This window comes from Drosophila hydei, unplaced genomic scaffold (assembly GCF_003285905.1).
Source record: "Drosophila hydei strain 15085-1641.00,03,60 unplaced genomic scaffold, DhydRS2 tig00000063-arrow-pilon, whole genome shotgun sequence".
Classification (NCBI taxonomy): Eukaryota; Metazoa; Arthropoda; class Insecta; order Diptera; family Drosophilidae; genus Drosophila; species Drosophila hydei.
The window spans coordinates 9,460,844-9,478,501 of record NW_022045657.1 but is presented as its reverse complement, the minus strand read 5'-3'; the positions used below and the strand labels follow the sequence as shown (position 1 = coordinate 9,478,501).

At 38.7% G+C, this 17,658-nt stretch overlaps 1 protein-coding gene across 4 annotated transcripts in view; it reads left to right on the top strand.

The window, feature by feature from the left end:
• Window positions 1–11,348, top strand: part of LOC111594260 (polyadenylate-binding protein RBP45C) — a 36,919-nt gene extending 25,571 nt beyond the window's left edge. For 2 of the 4 annotated variants that reach the window (XM_030222819.1, XM_030222820.1), the window contains exons 4-9: window positions 118–193; window positions 283–379; window positions 5,678–5,867; window positions 5,954–6,355; window positions 6,815–6,968; window positions 10,281–11,348. In XM_030222819.1, coding sequence (XP_030078679.1) covers window positions 118–193; window positions 283–379; window positions 5,678–5,867; window positions 5,954–6,355; window positions 6,815–6,968; window positions 10,281–10,322 — 961 coding nt within the window. In that variant the 3' untranslated portion in view covers window positions 10,323–11,348. Of the gene's footprint in view, window positions 1–117; window positions 194–282; window positions 380–5,677; window positions 5,868–5,953; window positions 6,356–6,814; window positions 6,969–8,602; window positions 8,673–10,280 lie in introns of those variants that run through there. The other 2 variants (XM_030222821.1, XM_030222822.1) reach the window with 2 other exon arrangements.
• Window positions 11,349–17,658: the final 6,310 nt, after the last annotated feature.

Genomic DNA, 17,658 nt, shown 5'->3' with positions numbered 1-17,658 from the left:
TCCTGCCGTTGGCTAAACTCTAAGCTCTATAGAACTTTAGAGCAGATATTGATAATACAAATATGAATTAAAAAATTAAATTGAATAATTATTTTTACTTTTTCTTTTGCTTTGCAGCGATTGCCGCGTGGTGCGCGACCCACAAACATTGAAGTCGAAGGGCTATGGATTCGTATCCTTCATTCAGAAATCGGTAAGTAATGCATCTATAAGGCGACTTAGCTGGCACGTGTACTCGTTTCGCAACTGTCGTTTCGTTTTTACTTTCGTATCGTACCACAGGAAGCTGAGAGCGCCATTACGGCCATGAATGGGCAGTGGCTGGGCTCGCGCTCAATTCGCACGAATTGGGCCACACGGAAACCGCCGGCAAGTAAAGGTAAGGAAATCATGACTGTCACCTGGCCTGGCCCCAAGCTTCCGGCTGTGCGTGCGCCATTGTGCGTATGCTGGTGACCCCGCCAGGCCACAGGGTCAGCCAGCCAGTTGCCGGCGCTCTTAAAGGTATTCTTGTTATTGCTGTTGTTATTGTTGTTGTCGCCAGAAGTCGACGCATCGCTCTTATTACAGGAAATTATGGCAATGAATGCCAAAGGTGTCAGTGGCATGACACAGACCAAAGGTTGTGCAAAAAGGAATCCAGCCAGAGCAGCCCATCGACCCGTCGACCCATCGACCCATCGACCCATTGAGCCACCAACCCACCCATCCGTCTGCTATTTATAAACGTGTCGTAGCAACATTTTCTGCTAGATTATGTTTTCTTAATTTTATTTTTTATTTTTTACTTTTGCGAGCTGGAAAACCGCACGCGCTTAATTTCCGTAATGGGCCAGGCTCCAAAATTTCGGCTTAAACTTTTTCAATTAGTCGACGGCGAAAGGTCGACAGGAGCCAAGAAGTAATGCGACATATTCTATTACACGGCACGACGAATCAATTTTCATTTATGCACAGCTCCCCCAAGGGCCTCAACTTTCGTCTAACCGGCTGTCAGTAGTACGGCGTAACCACAAAACCAACTATAACTAGCGCAATCATTATTAACAGTTAGCGAGCAGTGGAACGGAGGGAGCGGCGGGGGCAGTGCGCTTCGATTCGTCTTCGTCTGCCATAAATCAAAAGTTAACGCGTATTTGCATGTTTTAACATAATTTTTATTTGTTTGATGCACACACACAAATTCATACTTCGGGAGCGACTATGCAAGGACGCAAATCAGATAAATAAATTTTGCCAACACGAAACTATTATCATAAAAGCCACACACACACTCACACACACACAGTCGTAGCGAGCGAGAAACAGGATAGCAAAAATTTTATGGTTATAGAACAAACATTTGGCATTCTTTGGCTGTGTGTATACACACACACACAGACACAGAGTCAAGGTGGAATTTATCTTGCGAAGGAAGGTCTGACATGTTGAAGGGTTCCCATTTTCGGGGCCAACAACTATGCGCATGAATTTTGCTTTTGCATTTATATTGTTGTCATAAAAAACGCCTATGAAAGCCTAAGCGGATTTTTATTGGTCTCATTGTTTATTTGCCTTTGTCACGGGCTTGTCTGTGCTGGCGCAGAGCGAGACGGGGCGGGGCGCTGTGGTCGCTGTAGTTGTAATACAAGTTATTATTAGCAATTTGCCAGCGAAATAATTTGGATATTTTGATGGTTGAGCGCAGCCCGAGAGTTGCTGATTCAGCAGGCCAAGACCCAAAATCGAAGACGCCGCCAAAGATTTTACACAATTACGAGCTGTCGTTCAGTCGTCGCTACATAAAGGGTTTACCATGCGTGTATATAGTTTATATGTACGTGTGTGTGTGTGTGTGTGCTGGAGTAGGTTGTGGACTTTATGGCCATGTCTAGTTGTTTGGGGTGCCTGCTGGCAGGCAGCCTTTACGATTTGTAGCACTCAACTCATTTCGCATTGGGATTTGGCATTACTTGATATTTTACGTAGCCACTTTGCCGCTGCTGCTGCTCCTACCTCTGCTGCTGCTGCTGTGAATGCTTTTGGCCAGGCTTGGTCTGTCGTTTTTATGTTTTAAGCAGGCTGCACATTTTATAGCCGTGGCAATCAGTCCGTAGTTGCGACGTTTAGTAAGCCAATCACCAGCATATGTGAGTGTGTGTGTGTGTGTTTGAGTGTGTTTTTTGTGTTTCGCCTCCTTTTGTAGCTAAGATTTACGAGCCGACGCAATTGCGCATTTTACAGTTGTGACAATTTTGGCGTCGCTTTGCAATATTCAGCTGCTTTCTTTTTATTTTCCGTGTTGACTCTTTTGCCTCGCGTCGAGCTCTGGGCTTATAATAAACGCATTTGCCATTTTTTATTGTCGACAGCAGCTCGTGGCAAAAGTTTTGGCAAAGTTTCGCTTTTGTTAACCGGTTAAGGCCCCCAGCTCCATCGCCATTTCAATGCATGCCATAAATAAAGGCCAAAATACTTACAAGCTCATTATAGTAATAACTTAATTAACCTGAAACAATATGCCGGTAAAACAAAGCCCACGACGATGGCGATGGCGACGTCGACGATATTGTATGACAAATTTCTGTGCCAAAACTATTTGACTTTTGACTGTTCTGCACAAGCAAACTGCCGACTGCCGAGTGGGCGTGGAGTGAGACTGGAACTGGGCTCACAAACTTCAAGCAAATTATGTGACTGTGTGCGTGAGCCGCCTACTTACCTGGCAGTTGTAGCTGCCGCAATAAATCAACATTTTATGCAGAGTTGCGCACAATTAAGTAAAAGTTGAAATGCCTCAAAGGGCTGCCCAAGTGCTTTCTACTCTATTCGTAATCGCAGACATGAAAACTTCCAGTTGAAGCTACAATTTATGCTAATTCGTAGGCTGGCCTCAAAATACTTTAGCTTCCATTTTGCGTCTAAGCATTTGCTTTACGACGTTATGTTGTATTTACTGCTGCTCGATAATATATCTCCTGATCTTTCTATAGACTTTAAGAAATGCGAAGATCAGCTTCATAATGTAAAAGAAATATAACAAGGGAGAGTGCTGCAGTCGGGAGTTACTGACTGCAGAATACTCGTTCATAATGAAAATCTCTTCTAGTGAATCTAAAGAGGGATGGTGGAGTTACAAAACTGTTCCAGTATTGAGCTCGAGCTTCAATAAATGCGATCTTTGTAGTTTTTAAATATGTGCCAGGCCCCTCCAATAGACATAGTGTTTCTGGTGAAACATTTTTAGTATATACTTGAAGTTTCAAGTCTCTGACTTCGATAGTTTCGATGATTAAAGTTCATATGGTTAGCCGAACGCACAGCCAGACTGACATTGCACAGAAGTAATATGCTCTTTCACTTCGTTAACGAGTGTAAAAAGTTTCTTTTCCTTCTGCCTTTCTGTGTTCATCCTTCTCTCTCTCAAGCTCGAATACATTCATTTGGTCTTAATTGATAATGCGTCTTTAAAATTATATGCCCTCGCCCACGTCATACATTTTAATAAGTTGAAATGTGCTCGAGCAGCTACCTTCTTCTTTTTGTTTCCCTGTTGATTTTGTTGTTGGGGATGTGTTTTTCATGTATGCAGAAAGTCTTCAATTATTCACGCTAATGACTGCGTGATTAATTCATCATTAAGTTGTATATGCCAGTAATTGCTCATTTAAATTGCAGTACTATGAGAAAAGCTGCTTGACATGTCGAAAAGGACGGACAGGCAGTCGGAGACAAATATATAGAAAGAGAAAGAGAGAGAGAGAAAGCCGGCGACTGTCAGACAGACATTCGTTTGGTTTGATTATTATATTTTATTACATACTCGTGTGTGTGGATATGTGGCCTGCCCGCAGGCCAGGGGCTTTAGTTTTAACGTGATAATTATGTCCAGACTTGCAGTCGAAAGTACAGGCAGAGTACTACTGCGCTGGCAAGCACTTTAATTTGGTGTAGTCATGAAATGAAATGTAGACAGGGCCTGTCCCAGCCCCACCAAAGGGTACAACAGCAACAACAGCCGACTGCAAATCGCCTCAAGGCTGGGCACGTTTGGGTGTGTGTGCGTGCGTTGCCGTCATACCTAACCAAATTTAATTACACGGATTTAAAAGTGTAAGGGAAAATGTAGGCAAAGAAATGAAACGAAGGCAGAAGCACAAAGCAAAGTGCAAATTAGTGAAACGTTGCGCTCAAAAGTATGCAATGCAGCTTTGCTAAGCCCCTCTCATATGCTGAGAGTACGTGAGGGCATGTGAGTATACGTGTGAGTGTGTGTTTGTGACAAGGCGTATTCATTTGTGGCAAAAGCTTTCAAATATATTTGCAAGCTTGTTAGTTTACCCTCGACTGTGCCTCTGTTCCTTTGTGAGTGTGTGTGTGCATGAGAGAATTGTCCTGTTGCATGTTATTGAGCCATATTTTTTGTGTGTTGTTTGGTTCGCTCCCCGGTAGCAGGAAAGGGACAGACAGTGACCCATGGATATATATATTAAGTGAAAGAGAGCGAGAGGGCCAGAGGCGGGCAGCGCCAGCCAACGATATGTAGAGGAATTATAATGGAGGGCTGCACTCGAAGCATTGCATTGAAAGCCAGCAAAGGTTAGGCTAATACGGATTAAATAGATGCGCTACGTTTGTTATTAAATAAAGAAAAAAAATATTTTTAAATAAAATCTTATCAAGGCTCACGATTCAAATGAAATTTTTAGAAATATTTTCCTTTACATACTATTCAGTGAAGCTTTAGAATCAAATTAATTATATTTATTCATATATTGTGCTATGAATAAATGTTTTTCCTTTGTGATTTAAACATATTTTGATTCCATTTAATTGTGTCTATTAAAAATAATAAATTCCCTGGAATCTACGGAGCAGCAATCAGTATAAAATATGCAGTCGAATCGTTTTTAGATCCCATAAACCATAAAGCGTATGTTCTGGCGGCGACTGGCGCACAGCGCTTGTAAATTGTTAAAAACTAAACAAAGACATAAACACGCAAGCTTGACATTATTTTTAAAAGTGCAAATTTTGTTTTAAGCTCAAAGGAAGTAATTAGTGTAACTTTTGCATAGAAATACTACGTGCACAACTGGCGCGCACCTACAACACAGTAGAGCCAACGCGAACGAGCCGCAATAATGTGGGCTACCAAAGCCCAACTCCCAGTTGAATACCAAAAAAAATGAAAATGAAAATGGGAAATGGGAAATACGTTAACTGCCCGCACACCAAATACGTATGATAAAAAATGCAATAACAACAGCAGCAACAGTGCAAACTGCGATAAATGCTGTCGTATAGCAGTTATACAAACCTGTATCCTTGAACACACACACACCCACATACACACATCTGTATATACTGAAATATTTTGACTAAGTGTATGCGGTTATTTTAATTACCAAAACCGTAGGCGACTGGCGTTGTAGTCGTTTCTGCTGCGGGCAAAACCCTTAATTAATTTGCATATTAATCATGCAGTTCCCTGAAAGCAACAACAACAATAGCAACAACAACGACAAGAGACATAAAATATTATATGTATAAAAAACAAAGAGAACGTCCGCATGTAGAGGCGGAAAAACTGCAGTCATTAATTGTGGCTTGGGGCCAACATTTGCGAAATATCGAAATGAATTGCCACTAATGGAAATCGTTGCCAATTTCTGCTCCCATATTTCAACCCAAACAGAGAACATCAAGCCGTTAACTTTCGATGAGGTCTACAACCAGAGCAGTCCCTCCAATTGCACCGTTTATGTGGGCGGCGTTAACAGCGCCCTCACCGCACTCAGCGAGGAGGTGCTGCAGAAAACATTCGCACCCTACGGCGCGATACAGGAAATACGCGTCTTCAAGGATAAGGGCTACGCATTTGTGCGGTAAGTCAAGAGCAGATCTATCCATACTTTCTACCCTAGGTGGTACTAGGTGCTCATTTGTCATATGCAACTGCTTCTACTTTCAGCTTCTCTACCAAGGAGGCAGCCACCCATGCCATCGTCGGTGTGCACAACACCGAGATCAATGCACAGCCGGTGAAGTGCTCCTGGGGCAAGGAGAGCGGTGACCCCAATAATTCCCAGACTATGGCCAGTCAGGCATTAAACAGCGCTGCTGCCGCTGCCGCCGGTTTTCCATATGGCGTGAGCGCCGCTGCAGCCGCCGCTGCCGCCTACGGGCAACAGCTGGCCGCCACTGGGTGCTGGTATTCGCCGACGCCCACTTATCCGGCCTCGTCGGTCACCGCAGCCGCTGCAACACCTGCTGCAGCGGCGGCCAACGCTGCGGCTGTTCAGAATCAGTTCCTGCAGGGCATTCAGGGCTACCACTTCAGCCAGTATGGAGGCTATCAGCAGGGCTACATGGGGTAGGTAATCTTGATGCCATTGCCATCGATTTATGGATAATTATTTCATTAGCCGAAGCGCTTGTGTTGCGGCAACATTTCCATTGCCCTGCGCCTCCCAGTGGCTCTCTACGCAAAATGATTGAATCGCCACCGGGGATGGGCAGCGACAGCATGACGGATGAGTGAATTCATTTGCTAATTGCTAAAGTTTTCATTTGTGAGTGCGGCGTATATTTACCTGGCGCACGGCGCATGGCGCACACATATATCGCAGCAGTTGCTGGATATATGAGTGAGCAAAAGCCACGTAGCTAGCTGCCCGTAGTCATCTGTCTCGCCGGTGGTAATTGTCGCAGTAGAGCAGGCTCCTGGGAAACGCCACACAGGCAGATCTCGAGTTGTGTGTAGTATTGTTGCCGTCATCAGCTCTTGGCTCATGCTCGTTCGAATGTTCTTCCTCTCTGTTGCCAATTTCAGAATGGGCGTGCAAATACCAGCCACTTGGCAAGGCGTCACCCAGGCCCAGATCTCGCCGGCACAGCAGTTGGCAACGGGCGTTGCAGGCACTGCAATACCACAGGCCGCCGGCGTCGTTGCCTATCCCATACAGCAGTTCCAAGTGAGCCCCCAGGTATGTGCATATCAACACTAATAGCAAATGACATAAACACACACACACACATAAAGCACACTCCCATTTATACATACATTCAAAGTCGTCTATTCTGAATGTTTTGAATATGTTCTCCATTTGACTCGCTTCGATTCGACTGTCTGCACTGATTTTCACTTATTTGCTTATTGATTAGTGAACTCTGCCACATGTATTATTTATTTAGAAACAATTGTTTTTATGCATTCTATTTTTTTGGAACATTTTCAATTTTTGGTTGTCTATTGTTAGTTGCACTATGGGCTTTTAGCTTAAGCACGTTGTTGTTTTTATTTAATAAATAATTTTGGTATTTGCATCAGAAAGCAAGCATAAAACTGTAGAAAGCATTTATAATAAACGTGTGAAAAACCGGCGAAGGAATATTAAATTGGTAAATAATATAAAGTTAGAAATGAATTAAGTGTCGTGGTTAGTAGAGAATATTGTTGAAAATATCCTGTATACAGCTATAGGGACTTCCGACACATAATCAGAATTACTTAAGCCTGATTCCAAAAGGATATAAAAGATTCTCTCATGAAAATGAGATGTGGAAAACTGCCAAGTTTTCTCTTGGCAACTCTGACCCCAGTTATTTTAGAAGCTTGATTAGAAATATGCTCTAGTTTAATTAACATAAATAAATTGTTATTTTTTTTATAGCTGCGCGTTTGAAGTCAGTTTTTTGAACAGCCAGACAAAGGCAAATGAATAGAAGTTATAAGTAGGAAATTCAGCAGAATATTACTTATATAGATTTGCTTAGTTTTCATAGATTTATAGATTTTGCAGAAATGCAAGAGTCTGCTGCTGACTTTTTTATATGTAACAGAATTTATAATACTTAATATATGATATAATATAATATAATTATTTAATATATCAGTCAAATAAAGAGTATTTTTAAATGAGTGTTTGGATTAAAAAGTTCATACAACTAGGCAGAGACAAACATAGCTGAACCAACTCGGCTCTTAATGCTGACTGTGTATGCATTTCTCATATTCAGATTAGTATTTTATACATTTATTGGAAAGGGGATCAAAAGAAACTTGCTATTTAGCTATTGTACTCTTTATAGGTTGCAGCTTACCTACATTACAATATCAAATTCAAACTAACACTTTGTTGCGAGTCGTTGGGCCAAGGCAACTGAAGCTCCCTATGAACTTATTGACATTAAAACCTATTTTGTTGTCAGACTAGAATGGAAAGGATATTAAATCGTTGTAGTGCACATGTTTGAATATTAATTAACGATAACAAAAGTGCAATCAAAGGACTTTGGCTTTTAAAGCCAAAGTCAATAAGCAACGTATAAATTCATCTGAAAAATGCTTGCAAATAAAAATAAAAGAAAATAATTCTCAGACACTTAAGCCTTGCTTCAAAGCATGAGCATTGAATACTTAAGTATTTGGTAGTTTTTTAAGTAATATTTTAAGATGCTTTTAAAATCTATTCAATTCATTTAACTTTACTGCTTGATACAGAGTATTTATTAGCCATAAGTTTTTAAATGCTTCATACCATTTTGACTGCGTCTTATACATTTTATTCCGACTACTATTTTTTTCCAATTTTTACTAACACCCATATTATTTTTTAAGGTTTATCCTTTACTTTTGCAGGCACAGTAAGCAACAAAAGCAAAATATATAAAATAAAATAAAATAAAGCAAAAAGAGAGAAAAATCCAAATTTTTTTTAAGTACAGCAGAAGTTCTGAACAGAAACAAAAAAACCAAAGTCAGCTGTAAATAAATGCGAAGCGCCGAGCAATTGCTTAATTGACGTCAACTTGAATGTTGAGTGCAGCACCCAAAAGCCAAAGCCAAAGCCAAAACCAAAAACCAAAGTAGAACCACAACAAAATATGCTACAGCACATATACACACACACACACACACGCACATTTGCAACTGTTCATGATATATTAGCTTCATAAACGGTTGTAGATGGCCCTTAAATAAGCCTTAAATGCAACATGAAAAACACAACAACAATTTGCTTTAAAACAGCGTACTCACACACACACATCCTCACATATACATAAATAAATTAATGCTTCATATAAATGTGTTATGCATGCCGCGTATTAAAAACAATTATAAGTAAATGTAGATGAAATTAAGAAAATGAAAAACAAAAATATTGCGTACATAAGTAAAACAAACAATTTGGTAATAAAAAGAGAAAACCATCAATTAAGTATACTATTTTCTGAGCGTTGTGCAAAAAGCAGCCTAGGATGCTCGTTGATACAGACACAAGCACACACACAAAGACACACACATACACATGTTCTATAATCGAAATAAACATAAGTAAAAGTGCGTTAAAATTAATTACGCGAATACACTTTCATTTATTTATAAAAATTTCGCTGTCTGTATGTGTTGTGGCTTGCCAGCAGCCAAGGCAACGAATACGCACATCTCTCTGTATGCATATGCCTAAATGCTTGCTCGAAAGCCCATTCCACAGACACGGACACACACACAGACACGCGCATACATTCACTATTTAATGTGTCTACAATGATACACACAAAGCACTAGTGCCTATTACTATCCTAGATCTAGACGAGAACATCGCCACATTGCCACATACACAACTGCCAAGCCAAGCCAAGCCAACTCAAACAATTGGTGAACTCGACTTTTCCTGCTATCATTTTCCTATAGTCTGCAACTAAGTGTTACAAAGAATTGTTAGCCCATTGAAGCATACTAGCGCACAAAGCTCATACAACTATAGAAGTAGTACTTTATTTTGTGATTGCTCAGTAATTGAAAGACATGTTCCTACATACACACACACACACACACACCAATCCAGAACACAACATTATAGCCACAAGCACTCGCAGTTAATAGTATCTGAAATAACCTATGATCGTTACTATCTATTATATGTTGATAAGCGCAACACAGTCCAATGCAATCCAGCCACAAGCTTAACTTAAACTCAAATGACAAGCTCGAATTCGAAATTCGAAATTCAAAATTCGAAGTCGAATCCCGCTAAATATGGCAAATCAAGCATACGTTTTATCTGTCTCACAGGCTTTGTAATTAATAGCAGCAACACAAACACGAATTTCATTTATTTTATTTAGTTTGCAATGATTTCATTTTTGGTTATGATTAATAAAAAGTCACTCGATCTTGAAAATCCTTCAAAAGACATGTACAAAGCAACATTACCAAAATGCAACATAACAAGTATATTTTGACTTTCTTTTCCAGTACTTAAACGTATAAAACGTATATGTTTCTATTTCAGTTGCCAGAAGATGAATGGTTAGCTGCAAATTTATTGTGTTAGAAACAAAGCCCATATCCGAATTATGCAAATATAATTACAGATGACACCCGTGTGTTTCACAGGTCTTTACAATTAGAAGATTACCTGCAATACCTTCCCTTTTTTGCTGTGGCTCAGGTCGAGTCCATTCTCAGTCTATATGCTTCGACTGTAGGCGGGAATTGGCCAGCTTCGACTGAAGGCCTTGCCAAATTGCGTGGGTAATCGCAGAAGGCGAGTTTTAAGGGCTTGTGAAATGCGTAGGCGGTAGGGGATTAGCTGGCACTAGGGGAAACGCCCAATGCACACACAAGTACATTCATATACTCATACTTATATAGACGTACGTTCAATGAATACAATCAAAATATGCCATCGAATGATATTAATTGATATTAGCCATAATAAATGCAAATTCGTAATCTAAATACGTATACATAGCAATTATATGAGCGCATTACCAATTCGCTACACTAAAACCAAGCAAACCAAATCAAACCAAACCAAAAATAATATAATACAAATGCAAATTCCGAAGATCCTGTTTCATTTTATGCATGTCCAGCCATGCCTAAGCACAGCAGCAAAAGCAAAAGCAATTAATTCAAGCCAGCGAGACAGGAAGAGTGCGTCGACATGATTGAATAACTGAATCATACTCGTATGAGCAGATGCCCCTTAAGTACACATTTACCAGATAGTATAAGACCAGCTGAGCCATCATCATCGGGCTCTAGGTACTGCTCGATGTTTATAGTTCAGACAGCCACGCCTGCACGCCGCCCCTGTTTGATAGTGCGTTCGTCTGAGAGGAATATATACATATATAAATCGTAGTTCAGTAAAAGTTTAAAACAGATTTAGTCGTAACACACACACACATACAGCCACACACACATTAGTACACAGACATGCAACGGCTTATGTAATAAGTATTGAAAACAAAACATGGAAAAAGTATGCTTACATAATGTATATGTATGCATATTTAAATATATACAAATAGCTTAGTGGCATATGTAACTTAGTGTAAATATACACACCCAAACACACATATACATATGTGTCATGTCGTACATGTATTCATTCATTTATATATAAGTGAAAAGGATGATTAATTACAAATAGATGTTCGAAATAAAATATAATAAAGACGATAAAAAAACGATATAAAACGTAATAGATCATCATTGCGAACGAATCGAGCAATTAAATTAAACATCATTTTATTTGAACTGGCCAGCTGAACAGGGAGCAGGGGGCAGGGGAGGCGGAGGTGGAGGTGCGGCATTTCGATTTGCATGTGACGCGCTTCATGTAGCATATCGTTCAGGCGAAGGCCTGCTTTCTTTTGCAATTAAATTTTAATGTGTATTGGTATTGTTATTAATAGTTTGATAAACAAGACCACACACGTGCAGGCATTAACGATGTGCAGTGGAATACAGATGGGTGGCGATTAGTAGTACTATAGTTCAAATACATAATTGAGTGTTGTGTATGCATGTCTATAGCTAAACGAGCTCTTATACGCAGGACCGCAAATTATAACATTCACCTTAACCTTAACCGTAACCGTAACCGTAACCGTAACCGCAAGCGTAACCGTAACCGTAACCGTACCCTAATCGAAACTACGAATCAGACATAGCTTAAGAAATTAGCGAGTTGTAATGTCTATTAAGATGTTTTTAGCACTAGAATTAACGGACTTTGAGAGGGGCATTGCATGTTTCAACATGACTGGAAACGACTTAGATGTAGATGTGATTTTAAGCCAGAGCAAAAAAAAAGAAAGACGAAGAAGAGAGATTGAAGCTGATGCGATGAATGCATTTTTATGTTGTTATTTTCTTTAAACCAAACGAGAGAAAAAAGGAAAAAACTTTTTGTTAAATAAACGATATCTTAGGCAGATGAAAATTTAAAGCATTGTTGACCAAACCAATAAGAAAAGAGTTTAAAGAAAATATTTGGCTATAAGAAAAGCAGCACATTTATGAAAGCAAACTTTATATTTAACACTTGTGGATGAAAAAACAAAGAGATTTACGAATTATATACAAATATTATTGGTTTGTTTGTTACTGTTTGCGCAACATATCAGTGAAGAGTTAAATGAGTAGTTTCCACATAGAAGCTTACCCAGAGTTGAAAACTATAAATAATATAAAAAGAACACAAGAAACTTAAGCATAAGAAGATATATAAAGCGTAAATAACGATTCAAAGAAAATATATATATGATAAAGCAAAAAAAAAAAAACAAAAACAAAACAAAAAAAAGTATTAATGTTGTGCAACTATTGAATGTGCTAAGACATTTATATACGTCTACAAACATATACATATACAAAACAAATATTTATATATATACAGTAACAGTAAAAGTAACAGTAAAACAGCCAGAAATAAGAAAATATTGATAGGGTTCTAAGAGGAGCATTACCTAAGTATCAAGTAAGTCGAATTGGACAAGGTAGCGATTCTACCAACTACTCCAGTAGACACTCGAAACTAAGTTCACATTATGTAGACCCCAATATAAGTTGATCTCTTTCGATTCTTCTGTCAGGATAGTTTAAGTTTATAGCTGAATTATTAAGTTTGGACTGGTCTAGCACCCCTTGTAGTCACTTCTTATTGAAATTGAATTCTTTTCTTTTTTTTTTTATTGTAAAATCAAATCAAAACAAAAACAAAGATAAAAATCTTAAAATCAATTGAAGTTTCGAGTTGGAAACTTCAATTGCAATTTAGTCAATTTGGTGGGTAATTATTCGAAAGCTGTAACTGGAGCATTAGCAAAATTTTACGATATACACATAACACACACACGCATACAATACATGAATGAATATAGGACCCGGGGTCAGTCTGTAGTTAAGTGACGTAGCATAAATTAAGTAAAGCAAAAATATATATGAATATATGAACGAAATCAAATCAAATCAAATCACAAAAACAAAAACAAAGCAAAAACCGAAAATCAATCAAAGACAAGTATTATTTAAGTAACAATTCAATACCAGTAATAAAAACAAAAGGAAAATCAAATACAAATAGTAACATAACAGATATTTACATAGAGTACAGCCAAGTCAAGCCGCAGCCTAGAGCTGAGAGTTTGCAAATAAACATGGCATAAATTATATTCAACTTAGCTGGTTAAGTTTATGGTTTTTTATCCCGAATAGCCGAGAGACAGGCCCTGGACAAATTCGAATTCATCTGACATGGGCGAATGTTATTAGTCGCGGCGTTTGCTTCTATATACAAACACATGAGATATATTCTTTATATATATCGATGAATAAACCAACCCAAAAGATTAAGCGTTAAACTAGCAAACTAAATAAATTAGCCGTGTAAGCAGAGCTAGTTTGACTCTCTATAAGATCGACGTTGGCGAGAAGCACTCGAACGAAGCAATCCATAATATTTTCGTGCAATATTCCAGAGGGCATAAGCATGCATTTTATGCATTTAAAATCATAGTAAGATTCTAAACAAAACACACCGCAAATGTAGAAGAAATCAAACGATGAGCAAATAACCAAAAGCTGCTAACTAAAAAATTTTAAAAATACCAAAAAACATGCATATATAGGTATTGAATAGCATCATACTAAGACGCAGATAAGCTGTGCACACCACTTCACCAATTACACTAACACATACACTCACATATTTAAAGTAAGAAAAACAAAAAAAGCAAATATATATATGTATATGTATATGTATGAATTAACACGTAAAATAAATGTTAAGTAAATAGCAAATAATATAAACAAAATATAGATATCGACTGCAGAATTGCAAATATTTTGTAGAAGTTTAAGAATGTTTGAGTGTGTTTTAGGACAAGGACTAGAAAACACAAGACCCAAGATCAGACAGGAAAAAGAATATGAAAGCAAATTATAATAAAAACCAAATTTAAAAAGTGAAAAAAAGAGAAAAAAAGCGAAAGTTAGAAATAAATTACATAAGCTATGTTCTTATAAAAAAATAATATATATATATATATATATATACATAATAATATATGGCATCAAATGTGGCCACAACTATCGTCACACACACACACACAAACTCACTCACCCATACAGTCCCTTATATACAAAATGGCGTTTTCATCAGAAATTACATGTGAAACAAAGTAACGAATATTAAAAGGTTAATCAAATTAAGCATAGCATCCCCAAAAAATGACAAAGCAAATATTTATAGTTGAAAATGAAAAGAAAAACAAATTTTGGTCGCGTTTTTTGTAAACCAACGCGCCAAATATAAACCAAATTAAAACCAAGCGAAATATTATACAGATTATATACAAGTAAAATAAATATATAAAAAAAAACCCTAAATGCAGGCTGCTCAAAAAGGGGATCGATTGTAATTATAAAGAGCCAGCACGACGGTTAGGGGCTAGTCAATGAGTTGCCAGCGAGGAAGCATTAAGAAAATATACAAAGCTTAAACCAAAACAACATGAAGAACAACTATTGCAACATAGAAATGATGAATAGAGATAACACTTAAATATAATATTAAAATAAATGGCTAAAACAAAACAAAACAAAACTTATATTATGTATACATAAATATATTGAAGGAAAACAAATAAAAACAAGCAAAACCATTTTGTAAAAATAACAACGAAACTTGCATTTTAATTTAAAGGTCATTGCATAATTATGTCTGTGTGTTCAGTCGGCATGGATAACTCTTATATATAAATTTATTATATAAATTTACTCTCATTATCCAGCTTTCGTATATACATATGTTGTATGCTTTCTGTTGTCTGTTGTCGAGGTGAGTGCCATTTGAAAACATTTATGCTGTGTTTGGGATATGCTGTATATTTTTGTATGATCAATATGGTGGTCTCCCCTGGGTTTTCAGTGTGGTTCGCTGCTCGGCTGCCCGCCCAGCATAAATTGTCATAACAAAGGCAAAAGACAACACGTGCAACAATAACAAATCAAAAAATTTACAAAAATATAAAACGACGGAGACGACGCAACGAAAACACGCACAGTCAAAGGCAACTGCTTGCCGCAGGTTGAAAGAAGAGTGGTTAGGGCGGGGGCGGAGGGGAAGCTTGTACAACTGCCCGGATGACTGCCGGTAACAGGAACAACAAGCAGCGAGTAACGGAAAAATGCAAAGTGGAGTAAAATGTTTTAAGCATATTTTTTTTGTATTTTTTTAAAGTCTGGTTCCATGGAACATAGCGGTACGGGGTATATTGGTTCCATCCAAATCTATGCAGCAACTTTTTAAAACTCAATGAGTGCTTTAAAAACATATACAATAGTATGTATGAGCCCGTTGATCTCTGATACTAAGCTGGAAATAGATATTTTCAGTATTTCGATTTGTAAGCGTATCTATTGCTCTGGAAGGAAGAAGCAACAAATATAAAGGTGAGCTCTTGTAACATGCAATAACTTAGCGTTACAATAACAAGCTGTTTGTATTTATCTGAGCAGCGTATAAATAACAGAAACAAAAGCAATGAAAAGATCTATACAGACGATTAGCCATTCGATCAGGGCTTAGAGTATCTCTTAGTTGAGCACGGCTAAAGAACTTTTGTGCCGCGGCTGCCAAAGTCTTTCTGTAGTTGTTATTTCGCGCTGCGCCGCAGGTGAAGAGCAGCACACACACGAACACACACACACACATACACACACAGAGAAACGCGCTTGTGCCCTGTGCGTTATTATCACAATGATTCAAGCATAACACACAGACAGGGGAAAGAGACGGACCGACAGACAGATGTTCGTGTGCTTCTGAAGCAACATATGCGCCGAGGTTTCACTTTCATTTCTACTAACATGTAAATGCGTGTGCGTCTGTGTGTGCGAGGGAGTGTGTGTGCATGTGAGTGAAATAATAGCGCTATGTTTGATTTGCATTGCAAATCGTGGCAATTTTGCAGAATGTCTTCCTATATAAGAAACAATATGTTTTATTTACTTACATTTCGGCTTTGATTTTACCGACTCTCTGTTTTTGTTCTTTGGCGAAGGCGTGTGCCTATAGACTGCCATTGCTTATGTCCCACTTACGGAACTGAGCTGAGTTGAAATGCCTACAGAGCAATACAATTTGCATGCGCTGTTGGCTTACCAACACCAGATCAATTTTAGTCTTGAGGCAAAGAAATCATTTGGCTTTTAGATATAGATATTTTGATTTAATAAAACTTTATCAATAAGTTTGCAGCTTCAACTTTTCGCTCACCAATGAAATCAACTTAGCAACATTAGCCAAAGCTTGCCACATAAATTGTTATGATGGGCTTATTAAGGCAAGTGGTCCATGGAGCTGAAAATGAGGCGGGAGCTGCAGCTTTTCATGCGTGCCAAAATGCTCACCTAAACGCACACACACGCATCACTGCCTTGTGGGTGGGCAATTCAAACAATGCCACACATCATAATATTTTTGCAGACTTTATGGATGCCATCAACTGAAGCTCGAAGCGATGGGAAGCTGCATTCTGGCATGCAGACGCCGTAACGTGCATTACCTTAACGGTATGGCACTATGTCCTTGTCCTTGTTGTTGGTGTCGATATGTTGTTGCTGCTGCCGATGATGATGCTGGCTGGCTGTTTAGTTAATAATTCCCATGCATGGAGTCGTCAGGCGATGGCTGCAGCAACAGCGAGCGCATGACAGCGGCATAAGAAGCATTCGGTGCATAGCAGGATATTTTCTGCATATAAATAATGTATCTATGACGGCATGGGAGTTCGTTCAGAACGTGCAACTGCAACGGAAACCGGAAATGCGCAAATAGCAAAGCACTGAAGATTTTGACGCTCAGCACGGCACGGGACGACATGAACCGGTGCACACAAGCTCGACTGCCTTCAGTGGCGACCACATGCAGTGCGCCAGCTACAACTGCAGCCGGATGCACCCTGAGTGGCTGCATATCCATGTAGATAAGACATTAGATGCAGGCACTGCCTGACTGATACCTGGCCGACTGCAGCACATGTGCTGAATTGATTGCAGGATTAACATGATTAATAATTGCATATCAGAATTGTATAGAATTGTATAGGAAGCTCGATACCGAAATGCAATCTATTTGCGAGTGCCACAAAGAAAATAAAGATGCTAATTAGGCAATTAATCAATTCCATTGATTGTTCCCATCAATCAGAAGGAAATGCTTAATTCGCGTATCTGACACTCAAAAAAAAGGGAATTTATGAAAGCTCTTCAAGGACGGGACTGACCTGTTAGTTCACTGTTTGCTCGGGGCCAAGTCGCGGACACGTGTAGCCATATTATCCACTGGCTTATTACCGGACGCCTATGTCCAC